This window comes from Pantherophis guttatus, chromosome 1 (genome assembly GCF_059756535.1).
Source record: "Pantherophis guttatus breed Tessera chromosome 1, ASM5975653v1, whole genome shotgun sequence".
Classification (NCBI taxonomy): domain Eukaryota; kingdom Metazoa; phylum Chordata; class Lepidosauria; order Squamata; family Colubridae; genus Pantherophis; species Pantherophis guttatus.
The window spans coordinates 198898829-198919036 of NC_142063.1; the positions used below are offsets into that span (position 1 = coordinate 198898829).

A 20208-nucleotide genomic window follows, 5' to 3' on the forward strand; every position below is an offset into this window, starting at 1 on the left:
TATATATGGGCATTCATTGCTTTATCTTTTGTTTTTTTTTTTTCAAGCTTTTATACTACAAATTACAAATACAGTCCAAGATCTTTTCCAACCAACAAGCCACAAGAACTGCATGTTATGTTCTAAACTTCCTGTCCAATCATGTTTGCTCTTGTTTTTTTACCACCAGTAGAAAGTCTTTTGTTTCTGTTCTTGAATTTTGAGGTTAGTCAAGTACAAACACTTGACTTAGCGAGAAAATTTGATAGGAAATTCCTCTTAAACATCCTTACATAACTCCAGTTAGCACTCCATGTTCACTTGCTCAATGATATGTTCCACTACCTCTTTTGGAGAGCTCAAAATACTTATATATATCTATATGATATTTTTTTAAAAAACTTAGAACACAGTATCTTCAGGGTTATGGGTGATCCCATCAACTTTCAACGATAAAACCTAAAAAGGATTTTAAAAAGAAATCCAAATAGCTTCACTGTAATTGTGTGCTGTCAGTGAATTTTTTCTAAACTATCAATTTAAGGGCGAGGAGGTAAGCAAATATCTTTCAAATATACAGAATGCATAAATTACCGGTATGTTCTACAAAGGAAATATTGTGGCTTATAACAATGCACAATTACTAGTTGATAAGTAACTGAGAACAGTGGTAGCTGATAGTCAAAAATTTTGTTGGTTGAAAGATTCCATCAACTGTTCTTTTAATTCAGGAGGTCTTGTGACCTCCATCGAGACTTCTGGATGCTGTGCTTTTTTTAAAATTAATATAGTCATTCAAAAGAAATGTAATGTTTTCAGATTCTTGTAGAACAGGAGTGTCAAACTCACGTCATCACGGTGGCATCACATGACATATCGTGATCTTTTCCCTTTTGCTAAACCAGGCATGACCGTGGCCAGAACGGGATGCATCCGGGCCGGGAGATTGACAGCCCTGTTCTAGAACATCCCATGCTCAGCAGTTACTAACACAAAGTGCAAAAAAGGATGTCATGAATAGTAGAAGCAGCAAAGAAACAAATTCTAAAATGTAAAACAGAAAAAGATTTTTTTTTGTTTTACATTTCAAACTTCTAAACATACATATGGGATTGTACATTGTTCAGTCTTTTAATTGCTTCAACTCTTTGGGAATCAATGTTTTGTCTAGGATTTCTGCCAGTAACACATTCTTTGTTAGCTTCTTATAGCTTATATCTTCAGTGATCTTATCTAATCACCTTGTCTTCAGTTGGGCTCTTCTTTATACTTTCATTTTTCCCAGCATCCTGGTCTCCTCCAGTGGCTGTTTCTTTCAAATTATATGTCCAACATACATAAGCTTTAGCTTCATTATTAGTGCTTCTGGTGAAAAGTCTGGTTTACTTTCATCTAGTACTTAATTATTTGTTGCTGTTGTCCGTGATGTTCTCAACCATTTTCTTCAGCAACACAATTCAAAGACAATCATATTTCTTTGTTCAGCCTTTCTGATGACTTGGCTCTCGCAGCCATAAATGAGAAAACCACAACCCTGACAACACCTTTGCTGTCACTGTGATGTTTCTGCATTCAATATTTTGATCGGATTTGTCATATTTTTCTCCCAAGCAACAGATGTGTATTTCATATCCAAGGTCATTATCCCTGTGAATATTAATCCCTTTGCATCCTCAAAAACAAGTCAAAAATGAATGCCACAGTACTCATCATGGGCAGAAAATCAGGCACAAAGAAGCAAAGAGAAAGGAATAAGGCGTGTGTTCTTTCTTCAGTCAGGGACTTCAAGAGGTAAACAGAAGAACTTCCTTATCCTCTCCAACAAACCTAAGCTTTTGTTTCCTTGATCAGCATAAAGTTCACCCAGACTGAAAAGACATATGAATATAGTCCTGACCCAAAGGTGCTTTTTCAAGAGGCAAATGGACTTTCTTGTTTTTCTTTGAAGACATTTTGCTTCTCATCTAAGAAGCTTCTTTAGCTTTGAATGGATGGTGGGGAATGAAAGGATTTATATTCCTTGCAGACAGCTGGTCATTTGCATTCTTTTAGAGAGTCATTGAGGCCACTTGGAGGTTTATCTGTTACCTTCAGGGTCACCTGAGTAGTGCCGATGGGAGTGGAGCCTTCCATTCGCAACCATCCAGTCAGAGCTGAAGAAGCTTCTTAGATGAGAAGCGAAACGTCTTAAAAACAACAACAACAAACAAATCCAGTTGCCTCTTGAAAAAGCACCTTTGAGACAACCATGCCCTGGATGACTGAGAATCTCCATAGACATTTAGCAATGTAGTCCTGAGCACACTGAAATGAAGCCATACAGTGAAGCAACAGGGAATCTAGAGATACCCAAATGCCCGTTCAACCCAGGTAGTCCTCAAATTACAGCCATTTGCATATTGACTGTTCAAGGTTAAACCATTGAAAAAAGTGACTAGATTGTTTTTTACACTTATGACAGTTGCAGCATTCCCATGGTTACGTGATCAAAATTTGGGTGCTTGGCAACTGGCATGTATTTACAATAATTGCACTGTCCCACAGTCATGTGATACTATTTGTAATCTTCTCAAATGGCTTCTAGCAAGCAAAGGTAAAGGGGGGGAGCCAGATTTGCCTAATGACCACATGATTCACTTAACCATTGCAATGATTCGCTTAACAACTTTGACCAAAAAAAGGTTGTAAAATGAGGCACAACAGCCTTGCTTAGCAAGATAAATTTTGGGCTCAGTTGTTGAGAACTACCTGTATTTAAAATTCTGGCAGTCTATTGTGTTCTAATGTTATGAGATCCTCTATTAATCCACGTGGATATGGCAGCATAGTCCAGTCTTCAGATCCCATGGGGAAAAGCATCAATGCAAAGCTGTTTCCTGAAGTTAATTATTCCTATGATGGCAATTTTAAATGACCTTGGATGAACTTTAAAAGGAAAACTAAATTGGCTTGGCTACTGCTTGGAGGAGAGATAACCAGGAAATTCCAGGAGTACAAATTGGATTGAAAAGCTTGAAACCACACCTTGGTAGAAGACAATGGCAAATCAGGATTGCATTGTTGCCAAGAAAATAAAAAGGAATCATTTTTCTTCCTAAGAACTGCAAAAGGCTGGTATCTTGAATTGTTATAAGCCGATTAAATAAAACTAGATCTGAAATATCTTTAATTTCCCCTGTGCTTGGTTAAAGTGCCAACAACTATGTACTATGAAGCCAAGTGACTGTCAGGGTTCCAAGTAACGCCCCCAATGAAATAAACCTCCAAGGGTTGAGTTTCCTCAAAGTTACATTTTATTAGAGATGTCATATTGGCACATCTGGGAAAACCCGAATCTCTGAAAGTTTCCAGATTTTCCCCACCCAAAGAAAAGTTCAAGTCCCTGCCCAACACCCATAAGTCTATCAATGGTCCAATCAAAGCACCATCCTAACTGGAGATGCCTCCCAGCCCTCCAGATGCAGGGCAAGTTGCCCTTGACTTTCTGAGAAAGGAATGTTATTATGACTACCGTATTTTTCGGAGTATAAGACGCCCCGGAGTATAAGACGCACCTACCTTTTTTGTTTTGTTTTTTTTTATAAAAAGTTTTTTTTTAATTTTTTTTAGACAAACACACATACAAACATACAATGTATTTTCTTTGAACAGAGTATTTGGCCGGTTCACAAATTTAAACAGTGTTTAATCATTTCAATTAAATTTATAATTTCTATATTTCCTTTTTGTCATATTTATTCCTCATCTATTTTTTAAAAAAACCAATATTACCTTTCATCCTCATCTCTAATCTTAATCAAATTCATTTTTTCCCTTCTATTCTATATTATATCCCTTCCCATTGTCATCTATTTTTATATCCATCCTCACATTGATTAATTATGTAATATTACAATTGTTTAATACAAATTCAACATTTTAATATAAATCAATTAGTTATATAACTATCTTTTTTTGCATATTAATCAATATGAACATGAATATTCCAATTATTTCCATGCAATCCAATTTCTTACAAATCAATTAATTATATTTACCAATAATAATAAACCAAAGAATTTTCCCCATATATTCCTCCAAACCACAACTTAACCATTCCTGCTTTCAACACAATATACAATTAATAGTATCTCAATTATTACAATTCCCTAGTTAAATAGAGCTTTCCCCTTATGTTACTCATTTTCACATCTTAAACTCTCCCAATAACCCAAATAGTTTTGCCCATATAATCTTCCAACTCACAACTTAATCATTTCTACTTTCATCACAATATTTCAATTGTTACAATTTCCCTAATTAAATTTAAAAATGTTCTCGCTGTTATCCAAGCTACAACTTAATCCTCTTTACTTTCACTACCATATACCATTAAAGGTATTTCAATTGTTACAGTTTATACTTATTCATATTTCTAAAAAAAATAAAAAAATAAAAACTTATCATTGTCTAGATTTCAAAAATACAAAGACAAATATTCCAATTATTATTCATTTCATTTTACAATCATGATTTCCCATTTATTTCTTACTACTATTCATATTTCAATTCTAAATATGTATAACATCTTTCTCTTTCATTTCTTTTTCTCCCTTCCCATTTTTATTTTTGGATTTTTCTTTCTCCTTTTTTTCCTTTGTGTTTTAAGATCTTGAATTCTCCCCTTTTGCCCTAAATTTCCCATTGTTTGCACCTACCTTTTTTGGTGAGGAAAAAGAAGAAAAAAATCTCCCTTTGCCTCTGCTTAATTTTGCGACTGTCAGCACTCCAAACTACATTCACCCCAGTGCTGACATAAGGAAGAGAAGAGGACGCTTGACTCTTCACCTACTTATTTTCCCTGAAGATATTATCCCCTAGGAGATGGGATGGGAGGGGGGACATTCCTGTGAGCTGGAGTAGTAGATATGGGGAGAGTGACTTGGAAGATGGCCAATGAGACGCAGAGAATTGGGGAACGGAAAGGGAGGGTTTGGGGTCAGAAAGTCAGTGCTGACTACGATGGAGTTGGGGATAGATTGTTGTGCTCAATAAATGAAAGATTTCATCAAAGACTATTTGTTTGGAAATGCAATTTATTTGAGACAACATTGTAACCTGACAGCGAAGTTGCAGCAAACAGCTAACAGCCTGCTTTACTTTCATTTTTGTTTTCAGCATAGCTTGATCAGCACAAGGAAAAAAAATCTGCTCCAGAAATTTACCTCTTTGCAGCAAGCAGCAGAGCCCTGCGCAAAACAGCTAAGAGCAAATCAGCTGAGAGTCGGGAGGCCCCATCCAATCAACTTGTGCTAATTAGGCTGTGCTGAAGCTGAAAGAAGCTGTTTTTTCTTGCTGTTTGCTTGCAAGGAGGTAACTGCTGTGAGGCACAGGCCAAAGGGTGGGGCCCAGTGTGTGGGCGGGGCCCAGTGTGTGGGCGGGGTGTATAAGACGCACCTAAATTTTCACCCCCTTTTAGGAGGGAAAGGTGCATCTTATACTCCCAAAAAATACGGTATATATCACCCGTGCTCCATACTATCCCCATCCCAGTTTCCCACCATAGTAAACATGGCAGGTCTGAAGGCCTAATGCAAAAGATGGCTTCCAGGCCTGACAGTGACCTGACAAAATGATAGTTTGATTTATTAAAAGAAATGTCAGCTCAGATGAAGGCTAATTCTCTCACTTTAATATCTTTAAGAGCAGGACAGTTGCAGTCTAACCATGTGTCCAACCCTAGCAAATCTAACAAAACAGCAGCAGCAGCAGCAATAGCAGCAGCAACAACAACGCATAGAAAAATTTGCAAAAATTACTGTTTGCCTGCAAGCAAGAACTGGTGGAACTATAAAATAGAGAAAATCAAAGAAAATGAAGAAACTAAAGTACTCTGGGATTTTAGAACTCAAACAGATGGGTATAACATGCTATACTTAACCATTGAAGATAAGAAAGACAATAAAGTCTTGATAGTACATAGATGTGGCAGTGCCTGGAGACAGCACAATAAAAGAGAAAGCACTGGAGAAGATAACAAAATACAAAGAACTGCAAATAGAAATAGAACAACTGTGGCAAAAGAAAGCAGAGGTAGTACCAATTGTAATAGGCACGTTGGGTGCAATCCCAAAACTGGAGTACCACTTGAACACCATTGGCATTGACAAATTCACCATCAGTCAATTGGAAAAGGCAGCTTTACTCGAAACAGCTTACATCCTGCGCCAATACCTCTGTACACCATAAAACATCAACAATTGCCTATCCCAGGTCCTTGGGGAGGATTCGATAGGTAGATTAAAATGCTAAATCCAGTCTGAACATCCGACTGACTGTCTGACGAATAATATTAATAATGAAATACAGCAGAACAAATGAATGCTCCAAAATAATGCTTCCATAAGTAAAGAAAAGATGAAAAGTACTTAATTTTGTATGGATGGCAACAATATATTAATTTATATCATTCATATTTGAAATGCACCATTATGGTGTTCTTTATTCTGCACCTTTAAAGGATAATTTGAATTCATTAACAATACTTACCAGAAACTCACTATTTTTCTTTTCTGGGTGTGAAGCTTGTGAATTCAGAGAACAATTTTTCTATCCAATTTTTAAATCACTTGGCTCAAGAATTTATGTAAAATTTTCCATCCCAACCACATGCCAAGAATCCATGAATGGCAAAGGCTAACACGAAGCCACCCACGTTTCTAACCAGAATTCTGTAAAATATGCTATCTGTTAATATTTTTCATACATACCAATGCCACACTTTCTTTGACCCAAGAAGATGGATCGGGTTCAAATCTTGAGACATAAATCACAAAACGATCCGGAAATACACGTAATTCTGTATAAGTATAAGAACATATACATTTTGGAGGCTTTTTAACATAATGAAACTTCAGAAGCACTTTCTCTATTATCTAACCCTTTAGGTTTTTAAACACTGTAACCCCCTTTTTTTGGTCAATTTGAGTTCCATAATCCTTTTTTTGTTTGTTTGTTTGTTTCGTTTTTGGTGGACAAGCAAAAATGATTAAAGTCAAGAACTAAATTTGAAAAAAAAAATCGCCAAGATTTTTCCATTGGAATATGCAAAAATTCTTGGCAGGTTTTTCTCTTATTCCAGTTCTATCTTACAACAATTTTTTTTTCCAGATATTTTAAAAACACTTTTATGTCAATCTTTCTGCAAGTTTGATGGCAGATAACATCATCTCACTATGATGGCAAGGAGAGACACAAAACAAGAAACCAAATGATTGATGTCACATTCTTGTGAATTCCTATAACCACTTGTTTTATGGCAAATACAAAGATATTTGCCTAGTTTTAACTGTATTTATTTTCATTTCTTTGTGGTATTTATTGATTTTCACTGTTAGCAGCCCTGGGTGGTACACCAATAATACTGTACAGCTTTCAGTGAGCAAAGATTGGGGCAGATGGGAACTGTAAACTCAGCATAAATATGGTACAGTATTAGAACTAGACTCTAACAAGCTAACGGAATGAAAGGTGATGTTGTGACTGTAATAAATGCCCACTCTTAATAATAATAAAATAATTTATTATTTTATTTATTTCATTTATTTTATTACTATTATTATTTTATTATTATTAATAATAATAAAAGCGGTTAGCTCCAAGGCTTCCCCTGCCAGAATCATGGAAAGGAAAAGAAAGGAGTCCCTGTGGATTTTACTCCGCTAGTCATTGCTGACTGTAGAATAGAATAGAATAGAATAGAATAGAATAGAATAGAATAGAATAGAATAGAATAGAATTTTTTATTGGCCAAGTATGATTGGACACACAAGGAATTTGTCTTTGATGCATATGCTTTCAGTATACATAAAAAGAAAAGATACATTCGTTAAGAATCATAAGGTACAACACTTAATGATAGTCATAGGGTACAAATAAGCAATCAAATCATACTAAGAAACAATCAGTATAAATTGTAAGGATACAAGCAACAAAGCTACAGTCATGCAGTCATAAGTGGGAGGAGATGGGTGATAGGAACGATAAGAAGACCAATAGTAATAGTAATGCAGCCTTAGTGAATAGTAGGGGGTGGCACTCATTTCTGTTTCAAGGCCGTGAGCCAGTGTTCTCTGAAAACACTTCCATGGTCATGTGGCCAGCAAGACGTTGTAGAGCACTATTTCCTCCCCATCAAAGTGGCACCTATTTATCTACTTGCACTCGCATGCTTTCAAACTGCTAGGTGGGCAGGAGCTAAGTGAAGATGGGCACCCGTCGCACAGCACTCAGGTCTCCAACTCGGGTTGTTGGCTTTCTAGCCTACAAGCTCAACACCTTAACCACTGAGACATTGCGCTGCTGTGCCACAATCATGATGAAAACAAAAACAACCCCCCACCACCACCACACACACACAAAAAAAAGAAGATATATTCCAGAGAAATCCTATGCTGAATCCTGTAGAGGTTTCATTATGTCTTAAACAGAATAGTAGTAGGCCAACTCACGAAATCATTTTAGTGTTATTCTGGAATTTCAAAAAAGTAGTTTCTTATGTTGCTATAATTCAAAGGATGATAAAAATGTTGGAAAACCATTGCAGATTATAGTAAAATTTAAAACAGCACCAGAATTTAAATCCACTTTAAGGAAAAGCCATATAAGTTAATATGGTCTTTGTTACTTTTTTAAGGGTAGGTCCTAAAGGGACCAGTTAAGACAGACGATGGCAATATACATAGAATGTCAAATGAAATATATATATATGTTTTCTGAGGTTTTCGCAGGTGTTTGTATGTAGGTCTTTGGCTATTCGGGTTTTCTCCCGCATAAAATTGGAAGTGTCTTGGCCAAGACACTTCCAATTTTACGCGGGAGAAAACCCAAATAACCAAAGACCTACATGTATATGTATATGTATATGTATATGTGTATGTGTATATACATATATACATACATACATACATATATATTCTTACTTCTTCGAGGTTTTATGTGTGTTTTTCCTCTAGCCAGGTTTTTCCTACGTAACCAAGGTTTTTCTGCAGCCCTAGCTCAGTGGAATCACATCCACTCGATTCTGGGCTTTTTTCTTTCTGGCAGCCAGCAAGTTCTTGCTGCCAGGTGAGAAACTTATATAGATCTGTTTCTGGCTCGTTAGCCATCATCAGTAAGGCTGCAGAAAAACCTTGGTTATGTAGGAAAAACCTGGCTAGAGGAAAAACACACATAAAACCTATGAAGAAGTAAGAAAATAGATATTGTACCTTTACAGGGAGGATACATGAGATATGGGTGTGGCTTACTGATGATGGCTAATGAGCCAGAAATAGATCTATATAAGTCTCTCACCTGGCAGCAAGAACTTGCTGGCTGCCAGAAAGAAAAAAGCCCAGAATCGAGTGGATGCGATTCCACTGAGCTAGGGCTGCAGAAAAACCTTGGTTACGTAGGAAAAACCTGGCTAGAGGAAAAACATATATTTATGGTATATGATTCCCAAGACATTCTCCTCCCAAAGCACTGAGCTTAAAGACAATGGTGCAGAATGGGCTTGATTTAAGGTGTTATCAAAGTAGAGATTACATGCAGTGGTGGGATTCAAGTAATTTAACAACCGGTTCTCTGCCCTAATGATTTCTTCCAACACCCAGTTTGCCAAACTGCTCAGAAAGTTAACAACCGGTTCTCCCAAAGTGGTGCGAACTGGCTGAATCTCACCACTGATTACATGTCTAATAGACTTAACAAATGTTCACAATACTGTAAATACCATATTTAATGGGATTCAAGCAAGTTTTCAGCCAAACAATTAACTGCTCCAAACATTTTATTTTTGGCAGCCTAAGATTTGATGTCATACCCTTCTAGACTTCCTTGGGTGCAAAAATATGAAAAGCGATCAGGTCCAATGACATCACTTAAAAAGATAAACAAAAGCTGTCTGTGGCAGATATTTGAACTACCCTGTGACAATATGCCTGACTCATAGAGCGACCTCTACTGATTCAGAATCCAAAGACTCAATAAAATGCTGAGCTGAGCCATTGTTGCAGGGAGTCTGGGCTAATTACTCTTTCAAGAACTAATTAGTAAGTAAATAGCATGGAATAAAATAGCAGCAGGAAATTCATAACACAAACATTTGCCCCAATCAAAGAAATAAGCTTCTTCAGAAAAGGGAAGCAAATGTGTGTGTGAGAGAGAGAGGGGAGGAAGGGAGGGAGGGAGGGAGAGAGAGAACATGAAATATTTGATTTATTTAGACTATACCTGTGATTAGAATGAATATCAAGTCAGTTGATATGACCTAAAATGCCTGCTTGAGATATCAAATGTTTCAACTGGAAGGCAGTGGCCAATTAGCAGCTGAACCTCATTGTTCTTTCTGATATAAAAGGAAACAACTCTCTTTCGTAATTCTGTTCCTGAACTATGGATAAGTCAGCATGCTCCCCCCACTTATCATTGGTAGAGGATGTACCTTCCTAGTGGCCCTAAGTCAAAAAAAACTGGTAATAAAAGCTAGAGGATGCTTCCTTTCAGTTCTGTTGCTAAGACAAACTGGCATTATAAGTGCCTTTTAATTTATTTGTAAGAGAACCGAACAAGTAAATACTTTTACATAGCGGTTTCCGTCCAGGAAGCCATCAGCAAGTTATGGTCAAGCAGTAGAAAGAGAAGAACAGAAATCTTTCTGCCAATAAAAAAAGAATATTTGTAGCTCAGGGTAAAAATGAGGGGTCCTAGGTAACTAGCTGCTAGTTTGGGTAATGAAACATCTCCAAGAAAACCTAGCAAGCTCAGAGAGCACCAAGAACCCCTGAAATCTTTCTGCACCACACATGGTTTGTTGAAAGATACCATTGGTCCAAGCGTAGCTTTTTCACCTTGTTTCTCCAAAGTACTCAGAGAGGGAGACATAGGTAGCTTACCACCGTGCCGTTGTCCAATACATCGCAGATTAGCCCATCTTTTGACAAAGTAAGCTGAAATGTGAAACTCGTCCGCTGCAACATAAAAGCGAGGCAGGTTTTATACAGGCAACACAGGTTTATCAAGTATGTGTCTGGATTAAAATTCATATACAAAAACACAATTAAAATTCGCTAAGTACATTTTTAAAAGTATGCTATGTGCATTGTTACCTTAACTCTAGCCACGAAATCCAAAATTGCACATTTTAAATGTTCCAGCGCAGGCTTGAGGACCAGTTATAAGCTACAACCTTTTATCCATTCCTTATATCACTCAACTCCAGACTCGCCAAATGCCACTTTCTCACATTTCACAATTCTTGGCCCAATCTATCTTTAAGCAATGTAGCAAACCTTTTGCTTTTTTTTTTTTTATAATAAATTCTATATATGAATCCTCCTTTAGATTAACTTAAAATAGATGGACTTCACATACTCTGTAGGGGAAAAAGGGGATATCATAAAAATGTTGGAGGCCATTTCCACGAAAATAAAGGATCATAAAGTTGTGTTAAAATATTTCCAAACATGCTCATTGTTGTCATTTAAAAAAAAAAAAAAAGCCATTTTGAGAATTTGGTTCAGACTGGTACAGTATTCCAAAAATATTGTAGAATATTTTTATACAGTTATTGATTTGCTTCTTTTTATAAGCCAAAGCACCCAAGACATCGCTCAAAAAAAAAAAAAGTCACTGAATTTTTCAAACGCTTGATCATATTACACTATTGAAAGGTGACTTTGCAGTTTTTCTATATTACACTGGAATAACAGAAATGCAATGATTGGCATTTTTTTTTAGACTTCCAGTGTTTGCGCAGAAGAACCTCAAGACCTGCTGAACATCAGTGTCATGAATAATTCAATGAAAGATATGCTCTGCTCTTTAGCATTTAATCCCGTCGTTTTACTGTGGAAAAAATACCCCTTTGCCACTCTTTTGCATAGTTTGGTTCAAAAAGGCTACATTTTCTTTGGACAAGTTCAGCTGGTCTGGAAAGAATCCAGGTAGGATGAAATGCACTTTAAGATTTCGTAATGGAATCCTGAAATGATCGAAATAATGTTTATAGACTTCCTACAGGCCAGTGGAATTTCTGCATCCTTTATTCTGAAAGAAACCTTAATTCCACGGCCTTGCTACAGTAATCAAACACAGCCTGACTTGGAACTGTAGCTTTGCTCAGTTCTATAAAATCCAGTCTCGGTAGGCTAAAACTGGTAAAGTTTTAGTGGAGCCAAAAATGTCTCTTAAGCATCACTGCATCAATGCCCTGGTTTGGACAAAGATGAAGGATGAAAGGAGTATCCTCACAAGCTTTCTCTCCAACTCAAGATTTCCAATTCTCATGGCAATTCCTTTCTTTACGAGCCAATACCAAACAGTAATTTCTCTCCTTTTCTGACTCAAATAATTGCTCTTACGTTACTTTACAAGTTAGTTGTCTAACAAAAACTTTTGTCTCTGGAAAAACCTTTGATTTCATGTCTATTGTTTTCCTGACTATCAACTCTGCTATGCTGTACTCCTGCATATATGGAATTAAGGGACAGCACAACTGAACAATGAAGACTGGCAGAATAAAACCAAGATCATAAAGGTCACATAATTACAAACCAGGTTCATGGAGTTAATATTTTCATGAGGCTAAGGGAACATTTTAAAAAGAGCTGGTAATTTTGAATGCCTGTAGTACTTCATCAGGTTGTATGATTAAATGCCTGGGAGGTGGGGGTGGAGACATGGAGAGGAAGAAAACTTTGGTCTGTTTCTGTTTAATTTGTTAACTGAAATGAAAGAAGGTCTATACAGACTTGTAAGTCTTATTCCAAAGGAGCAATATAATAGTTGCAGAAAGAAGGAACAAGCAAAGGTTTGTATGTTCTAAAATTTTGAAATATTATTGCAATGGTTTTTCCCAAGCACATTTGAACTGAAGTGTTCCTGGTCATTCTTATTATGGAAGGAATGGCTCCATTAATGTGAAAATGTAGTTTCTGATGTACACAACTATGTGCCCAAAAAAAGCATGGTAACAATTTCACACCTTTGGATCAGAAATAAATATATTTTCACTGACTCTAAACCTACGTGATATTATTTTTACATATCTTCTCTTGTGATTGGCACATCTCAGAGCATCATGTATATTTCTGTCACTGAAAACATTTTTACTGTAACCATGTGAAAACCTGATGTTTCCATTGTCATTTTAGAATAGTTAAAAATACCCACCAAAATTTGAACAGCTTCTACCAAAGCAAACTATTCATATTAGCATGTAGACTTAAAAGGAAAGTAGATAATCTACACCCTGGAGATGGTGGTGGGGTAAGAGTTGGAATTTGCTGATATGATTCCAAATTTCATTTGGAAAACAGCCTCAGGAATGACAACTGCAGACAAAGGCCTTCATCAGTCTGTTCACACCCCTGTGGTTAAATCAGAAAATTAAACTGTGCTGATCAACAGCCTCACCCTATGATTTTGGCATGTTTTGTGCTGTAACTGGAAAGACCCGGATGCAGACTGACAATGACAAAATCCCAATTCCAGTAGGGCAGTATTTCTCAACTTTGGCAGCTTGAAAATGTGTGGACTTCAACTCCCAGAATTCTCCAGCCAGCTTGTTGGCTGGAGAATTCTGGGAATTGAAGTCCACACATCTTCAAATTGCCAAGGTTGAGAAACATTGCAGTAGGGAATGGAATCTGCACCTCCCCCATCCAAGTTCAATCCTTCAACCCTTCACTTCCATCATCTACATTAGCTTTTATACAGCTCAAAGTATCTATGGAGATTCTCAGCCATCCAGGTCATGGATGTTCCAAAGGTGCTTTTTCAAAGAGCTGAAGAAGCTTCTTGGATGAAAAGCAAAACGTCTTCAAAGAAAAACCAGAAAGTCCAGTTGCTCTTGAAAAAGCATCTTTGGGACATACAGATCAGAATTACTACAAAAGCAGCAGCAGCAGTCTCTGAAATTTCCTCCACCATTTTAAGCTACGTGTTGTGGTTTGCCAGCAGCCTGCGGAGTTGGCAGCGGAGTCGGACAGTGAGGAGGCTGGGGAGGAACATGGGCCAGTCCTGGAATCTAGGGAAGGCCCGGATGAGGGCTCTGCATCGAAGGCACAGATGGGGCCAGGTCTATCTGGAGTGATGCACGGACTCCGGAGCCCCCAGAGTCAGACAGCAAAGAGGCAGAGGAACAGGAGGAGCCTGTTCCTAGTGCACGCATGCGCAGAGCTGCCAGAAGGCAAGAGCAGCTAAAGCAAAAGGGGCGACTCAAGAGTAAGGTCAGGAGATGATTGGCCCCTCCCATAAGGCTTAAAAGAGAAACAAAGGCACTTGGGTCTTTTTGCAGGAAAGCAACGTTGCTAACTCTGTTTCCAGTTGGCAATCTCCTGTTTGTTTCTGAACTTCGTGGGGCTTTCCAAGTAAGGCCTTTGGCAGGGTGTGAAAGAAGATAAAGTTTGGTGGTTATCCCGAAGGACTCTTCCAAAGGACTTGTTTTGCAACTAATTGAGACTCAACTGGGAATGAACGTAATTCTCAGCTGTTACAATAAAATAGGTTTGTTTGGGAATAATTGTGTCTTGTAAATGACTCAGTAAGCCTATGTCACAACACTACAGTATTTTATCAAAATTGAGAAAATTAGGTTCAAAAAGAGAGGCATTCAATAGCAACTTTTTATTAAAAATTTAAAGTCAACAAGAGCTTTTGAAAAATGTGATGGGTAGCAAGTAGTTCTAATTTCATTGATTGATTTCTGAACAATCTGCAAGATATAGTCAAGGATTTTTTAAAAACATTTTATCTGTGTAGGTTTGGGATTTTTAAAGTTTGTAATGTTTGATCATCCAGTCCAAATAAAATTAAACAATTAAAAAAAAAGGATTTCTGAATGCCCTTTCTAATAAAGGGATAGAGGCAAATAACCAGCAGTAGTTTTTCTACCAAAATTCTATTCAGATGTGGGGCTTAATAAATTCCTGGAACCAGAAATGTAATTCTAAATGTTTTTTCAACAGGCTCCAGCTGGTGGCCCTCTTAAGTCCTTTTTTTTAAAAGCAGTTCCTGAGGTCTCCCCACCTTGATTGGTAGCCTTCTCCATAAGCATGCTAGCAACACTTATTTGCTGATGACTCGATCATCTGTGTGGTTGCCAGTAAGAGTCTGTGGTATAGCATACAACAGGGGAAAGCTGTCTCCCACGGCTATTAAAGACCATTCACCTGGGAGCCTGGGAAAATGCCTTTCAGCGGCTGAGTTATCTGGAGTGGCCTGGCAGGTGTTCACTTCTCAGCAAAATCTGGCACCTGAATCATTCTGTTCTGAGTTCAGCAAAGTCTTCTCCAAAACCACAAGACAGGCCTATGGAGGCCTGTTGTGATCTCAAAGTGTTTTTGTACCTGACACACCCCTATTTCTTTTTCCACAATCTTTTCCAAAACACTGAACCTTTTCTTCCTTACAATCCAGCTATTTCAGATGCTGTACACCCTAGTCTTTGCTCCGTTATTATTTGAAATGTATTCTTTTTATGTGCTGCAGGGACTAAAAACTCTCAATAAATAAAAGTAAATGTTTTTAGAGAAAACACATTGAAAGAACTAAATGATATATGCGGACGTGTAATCTATCTTGTTCTTTAAACTGCAAAATGTATAGGCCACACAAGCATTAATATTTTAGTGTTGCTAGTCAATACTCTACGTTTTCATGCTTTAAATTACATCTAATCCCTTAATTATCTTTCTTCAGTCAATATTTCAACACTAAGCTTGAAGCTACAGAAAATAGTTTTTATCTAAATTGTGAGTGTGTGTATACATATACATATACATACACATATATAATCATCATCATCACAGGAATAACTTCATCTATTGAAGAGTGAATCCTGCCTGTATGATTGCTCAGATAAGTTTCCCTCTATATATGCCCTCATCATCCCCAACAAGCTAGGTCAATAGCCTTATTAAGTCCACGATATCTGGAGGACACCTGATTGGGAAACTCTTATTTACAGGTACTCTTAGGCCAACCCATGTGTTGCCCATCATCAGTCAGGACCTTTAGCTAGACACATAGAGGGATAAACAGAGGCAACAAAAATACGTTAAGCAAGTTTTAGAGAGAGTCAGAAGAATGAGAGACGCTTCGGGGCATGGCATCCACCAGGCAATTCAGTCAGCTGAGTTTAACTTTATTAAGCTGTGAAATATTTAAAGACATTCTATCACTATGAAATTAGTATTATAGAACACTAATATCCTTCTGAATATGAAGAGACTGCTAATAGTGTGAAGCAATTTGGCAGAGGCAACCACTCCCTCTAAACTCTGTGAGCCCTGAGGGTAAGCAGAATAGGGAAAGGCTGGCGGGACACTGAAGCCTTCTGAGCCGTCATTTTTCCATTTTCCTGGAGGGAAACCATAGATAATCTCTACTTTCTCCAATAGACATTTACTGCCTTTCTCTTCTTTTGTTCTGCTGCTTTAGGGTTATGAAAAAGTTTCCTTTAATATCTGCAATTTTCCAAAAAGTATCTCATGTTGTACTTTTTCTTCAGTTGTACTTTTAAGGAGTTTGTGAGCTGCAGTCAGAAGCCTATTTTTGTTTTGAATACTATAGACTTTTTTTCTATCTGTGCTTTCAGAATATGGACCAGTTGATTTTGCTCTTGTTCTTTTAGGTCATATCCATTTGTACGGTTATTTTTTTTAGGTTGTTGGAAGACCGTTAAACTTTTTAAAATTTATTTATGTAAACAAATAAAATGTATTAAATTTTAATAATCACAAAACTTTCTTGGCAAAACTGTCTTCTGCTTCCTTTCTATGGGTTATCGCATTATTTGTGCAGCTTTATTGCCAACTTCAGCATTCCAGTCTCCCTTAACTGGGACGTTGTCTTTTGTGAGGGTTGCATTTACAAGGTATTATAAGTCACCACTAACTGGTCAACCTCTGCTTCTTCTGCATCTGTTGTTGGATTTGGATTGCTATAATATTGCTGTCTTGCCTTGGATTCAAAGTGAAATCATTATTTCATGGAGGGGGGGGCTGTATTTCAGGTCTAATTTTGATAACATTTTATTGCAAATTATTGCCACTCCATTCCTTCTGTTATTTTCTTGTCCACAATGCAATCTGGTACTCCTCTGACATGAACTTCACTCCACTGCAGATCTTCAATTCCCAGAATACTCATTTCAGTCTGAACATTTATGTTCTGATAACATTAAATATATCTTGGTTTATGGTTGATTTCCTGGTCTGGTCTACTTGGTAGGGCTGACAGAAACCTTACTTTACTTCTTTCCTTTGTTTGCAGTTATTTAGGGAAAAGGGGGCAGTTTGTGTTATTAAACATCAAATCAAAAGTTTAAAGGTAAGGAAATTATACTTCGAATGCCACCACTTTTGTAATTATTTTTAATTAAAAAAAATCCTTCCCTGTTACCATGTCGGACTATTTCTTTTTTTTTTTTTAAGTCCTGATGCTGGAAAACGTTCAGACATGCTTCACTTTAAACACCTAGACAGTTTTAATGCCCTGTGAGAAATCCAGAGGAGCTTTCTTCCAAAGATTATATCTGACCACAAAACAAGAGAAAGACTAACATGTAAAGATTAAAATATATGGTTAATTTTTAACTGCTCTGTACAATCTTAAAGTCTCGCTTTCAACTAGATTAAATAATATAACAATACATGCAAGAATCTGCAAGTATTACTCTATCCTCATACACACACACACACACACACACACAAACACACATACACACAGTACAATCTTTTATAACTTGTCAGTTAATAATGATCTAACTGGGGCTTATTTTCTGAAAAACATACTGTATGTGTTTGTACTGTGTTGCCCGTATATTTTCACTGTGTTACTTCCCAACATCCAAGCAGAAAGTCACAGCTTGCGCACAGCTGCTCAGCTTTTTTTCCCAAATAGAAACAACACATTGCTTTAGCACATCTTTCTAACATCTGGATTGGGAAGAAGGCTTTACATCCCTTTCTTTCATCCAGAATAGGTGGTACGAAGGAGGCACAAGCAGTAGCTTGTCTGTTCTTTCAAATTTCCAGCTCTATTCTAACTACAGAAACTCAGCATGGAACTTTTCTGCCCATTTGATCAGTCAAAAAAAAAAAAAATTCTCTGATCTCATTTTATTTTGTGTGGTATTTTTATTTCTTTGAGGGGGGCTGAATGTACTTGGAATACAATATTCTTTCAAGGCAGCAGAGAAAATATAAATAAATCACTTTGAAAAGTGTCAATATGAATAAGTTTATGTGATGAAAAGGAGTACACATACACACATAAAAAACCTCTCCAATTCATCCAAATTGAGTTAGCTTTTTTTTAAAGGCAAAACAACAAAAATCATCTTTTAAGCTAAAAGCAGTTGGAAATGAAATATATATTTAGGGGCAGCTAAAAACACAAACTATATCTCTTCTGAGAGAAAGTTCCACCAATGGGAGGCTATGATCAAAAAGGCTCTGCCTTTCATGCTTCTGAGGGACATTCCAACTTTCCTTCCGAGGGGCACTGAATTTAAAGACCGGTCCAGTCTGCATGAGAATAGGCAGTAGTGTATTCAGACACAATAACCCAAGAGATGGGAAAGAACTAAGCTGGAAGCTATGAGCTCCACAAACAGGAATAACTGGAATCCAATTTGAAAGATATTGATTAATAGTAGGCCACTGGAACTTTATGGATTAAATTCACCTTCTCATATATTCTATCATTCATTCTTGCATTTTTTAAGCAGCTACATTCTTTAATTATCTTTCTGTCCACAGTTTTTATGTAGTCTCAGTTCCCAGGAAGTTAGAGTTTTAGATGAGGGGTATATGAAGGACAAGCTATTTGGGATCTGTATTCTGCCATTCGTAAATCCATTAAATTATTAATGGCCGCCAACTGATCAGAGATAATTTTTTCTCATTTCCTTCTTTAAGTAGCTCATCTAGTCTCTGCATGCTTACTTTTTAATTTTGAGCGCTGAATAAAAATCTGAGTTAAAAAGAAACCTGATCCTATGATTAAATCATTACCCACATATTAAAAGCATCACCATTTCTTATTGAATTTGATTACTTCCACATTATACAATCTACCTATTTGATTAAAAAAAAACTGCTGTGCAGTAATAATCAAAAGACTAAGTAAACACAGTGGTAAATAAAAACGATGAACTCTTACCTCTTAAAGACAAAGAATTAGCTTCTCCATGTTCTGTTTGCTTGCACCGGCCATGTAATTTACGTGCTTTCAAGTACTGTTGTACTCTTGATTCAACTGTATCTTTCAGCAGAAGACAGACTTCCTGGGAGATAATTTGTCTTAAAGTGAGTTTAAATATAAAGACTGAGAAGAACGATTTTTCTACTTATTGCATATAATACTATATTCTTACAAAACTTCTAATTAGCAAGTTAAAAAACATTGCAAGTACATCAAAAAATCAATGATTATTTTTTAATCTATGCTTATTAATAAAGCACATTATCGACAAATATGTTGCTTAGTATTTTTTTAATGAAAAGACAGAATATAATTTGTTTTCTAAATAAAATACCCTTGTTTTCCCATAGACCAAATTTAAAGATCGATTTTTCTTTTTTCTTCTTTTTTAAAATTCTCTATGCTATGGACCACTGTAATATGTACAGAACAGAGTGAAGGGAGAAGTGGAAATAAAGAAAACAAGTATATGTTTCTTCCTTGATAAACTTAGTTCTGCACTGAGACAATTGAAATGGATTTATAAAATCATGAACTTCTTGAAATCACTTTCTTTAGATATTTTTAAAAGTAGGAATGATTAGTCTTTACCTCTCTCTGATGATCAGAAAACCACATACGGTCCTGAGATGCAATATGGAAATCTACCAAGACTGCAAAGTTTCCACACTTGGGATAGTATTTGGAGATATCAGAGAAATAAAAAGAAATTGATAATTAAATTATACACTATCAACAAGCCTAAATATTTATTTAATTAATTACTACCAAGCAATTCTGGGCTGCTCACAATACCATAAATAACATAATCAATTACAGGATCAAAACATTAAACAGTGGGCATGAAAAACATCAAAATTAAAAGTAAAAGTAAAGCAGATAAAAAGAACCAATGTGCAGACGGGGTGAAGGTAATTGACATATTACTTAGCCTTAGGCTTTAATTTAGTAAATTAGTTATAGTCCCTGCTTTTCATAGATTTTATATATAATTGA

At 36.6% G+C, this 20208-nt stretch overlaps 1 protein-coding gene across 7 annotated transcripts in view; it reads right to left on the reverse strand.

Moving 5' to 3' along the window:
* Nucleotides 1-20208, reverse strand: part of SLX4IP (SLX4 interacting protein) — a 101478-nt gene that overhangs the window by 13243 nt on the left and 68027 nt on the right. For all 7 annotated transcript variants that reach the window (XR_015731271.1, XR_015731272.1, XM_087882301.1 and 4 more), the window contains 4 exons: nucleotides 19804-19881; nucleotides 19171-19294; nucleotides 10896-10970; nucleotides 6729-6817 (listed from right to left, as the gene is read on the reverse strand). Coding sequence is in view for 5 of the 7 variants with exons in the window: in XM_087882301.1 (XP_087738427.1) it covers nucleotides 6729-6817; nucleotides 10896-10970; nucleotides 19171-19294; nucleotides 19804-19881 (366 nt within the window). In the remaining 2 variants the exon portion in view is untranslated. The remainder of the gene's footprint in view (nucleotides 1-6728; nucleotides 6818-10895; nucleotides 10971-19170; nucleotides 19295-19803; nucleotides 19882-20208) is intronic.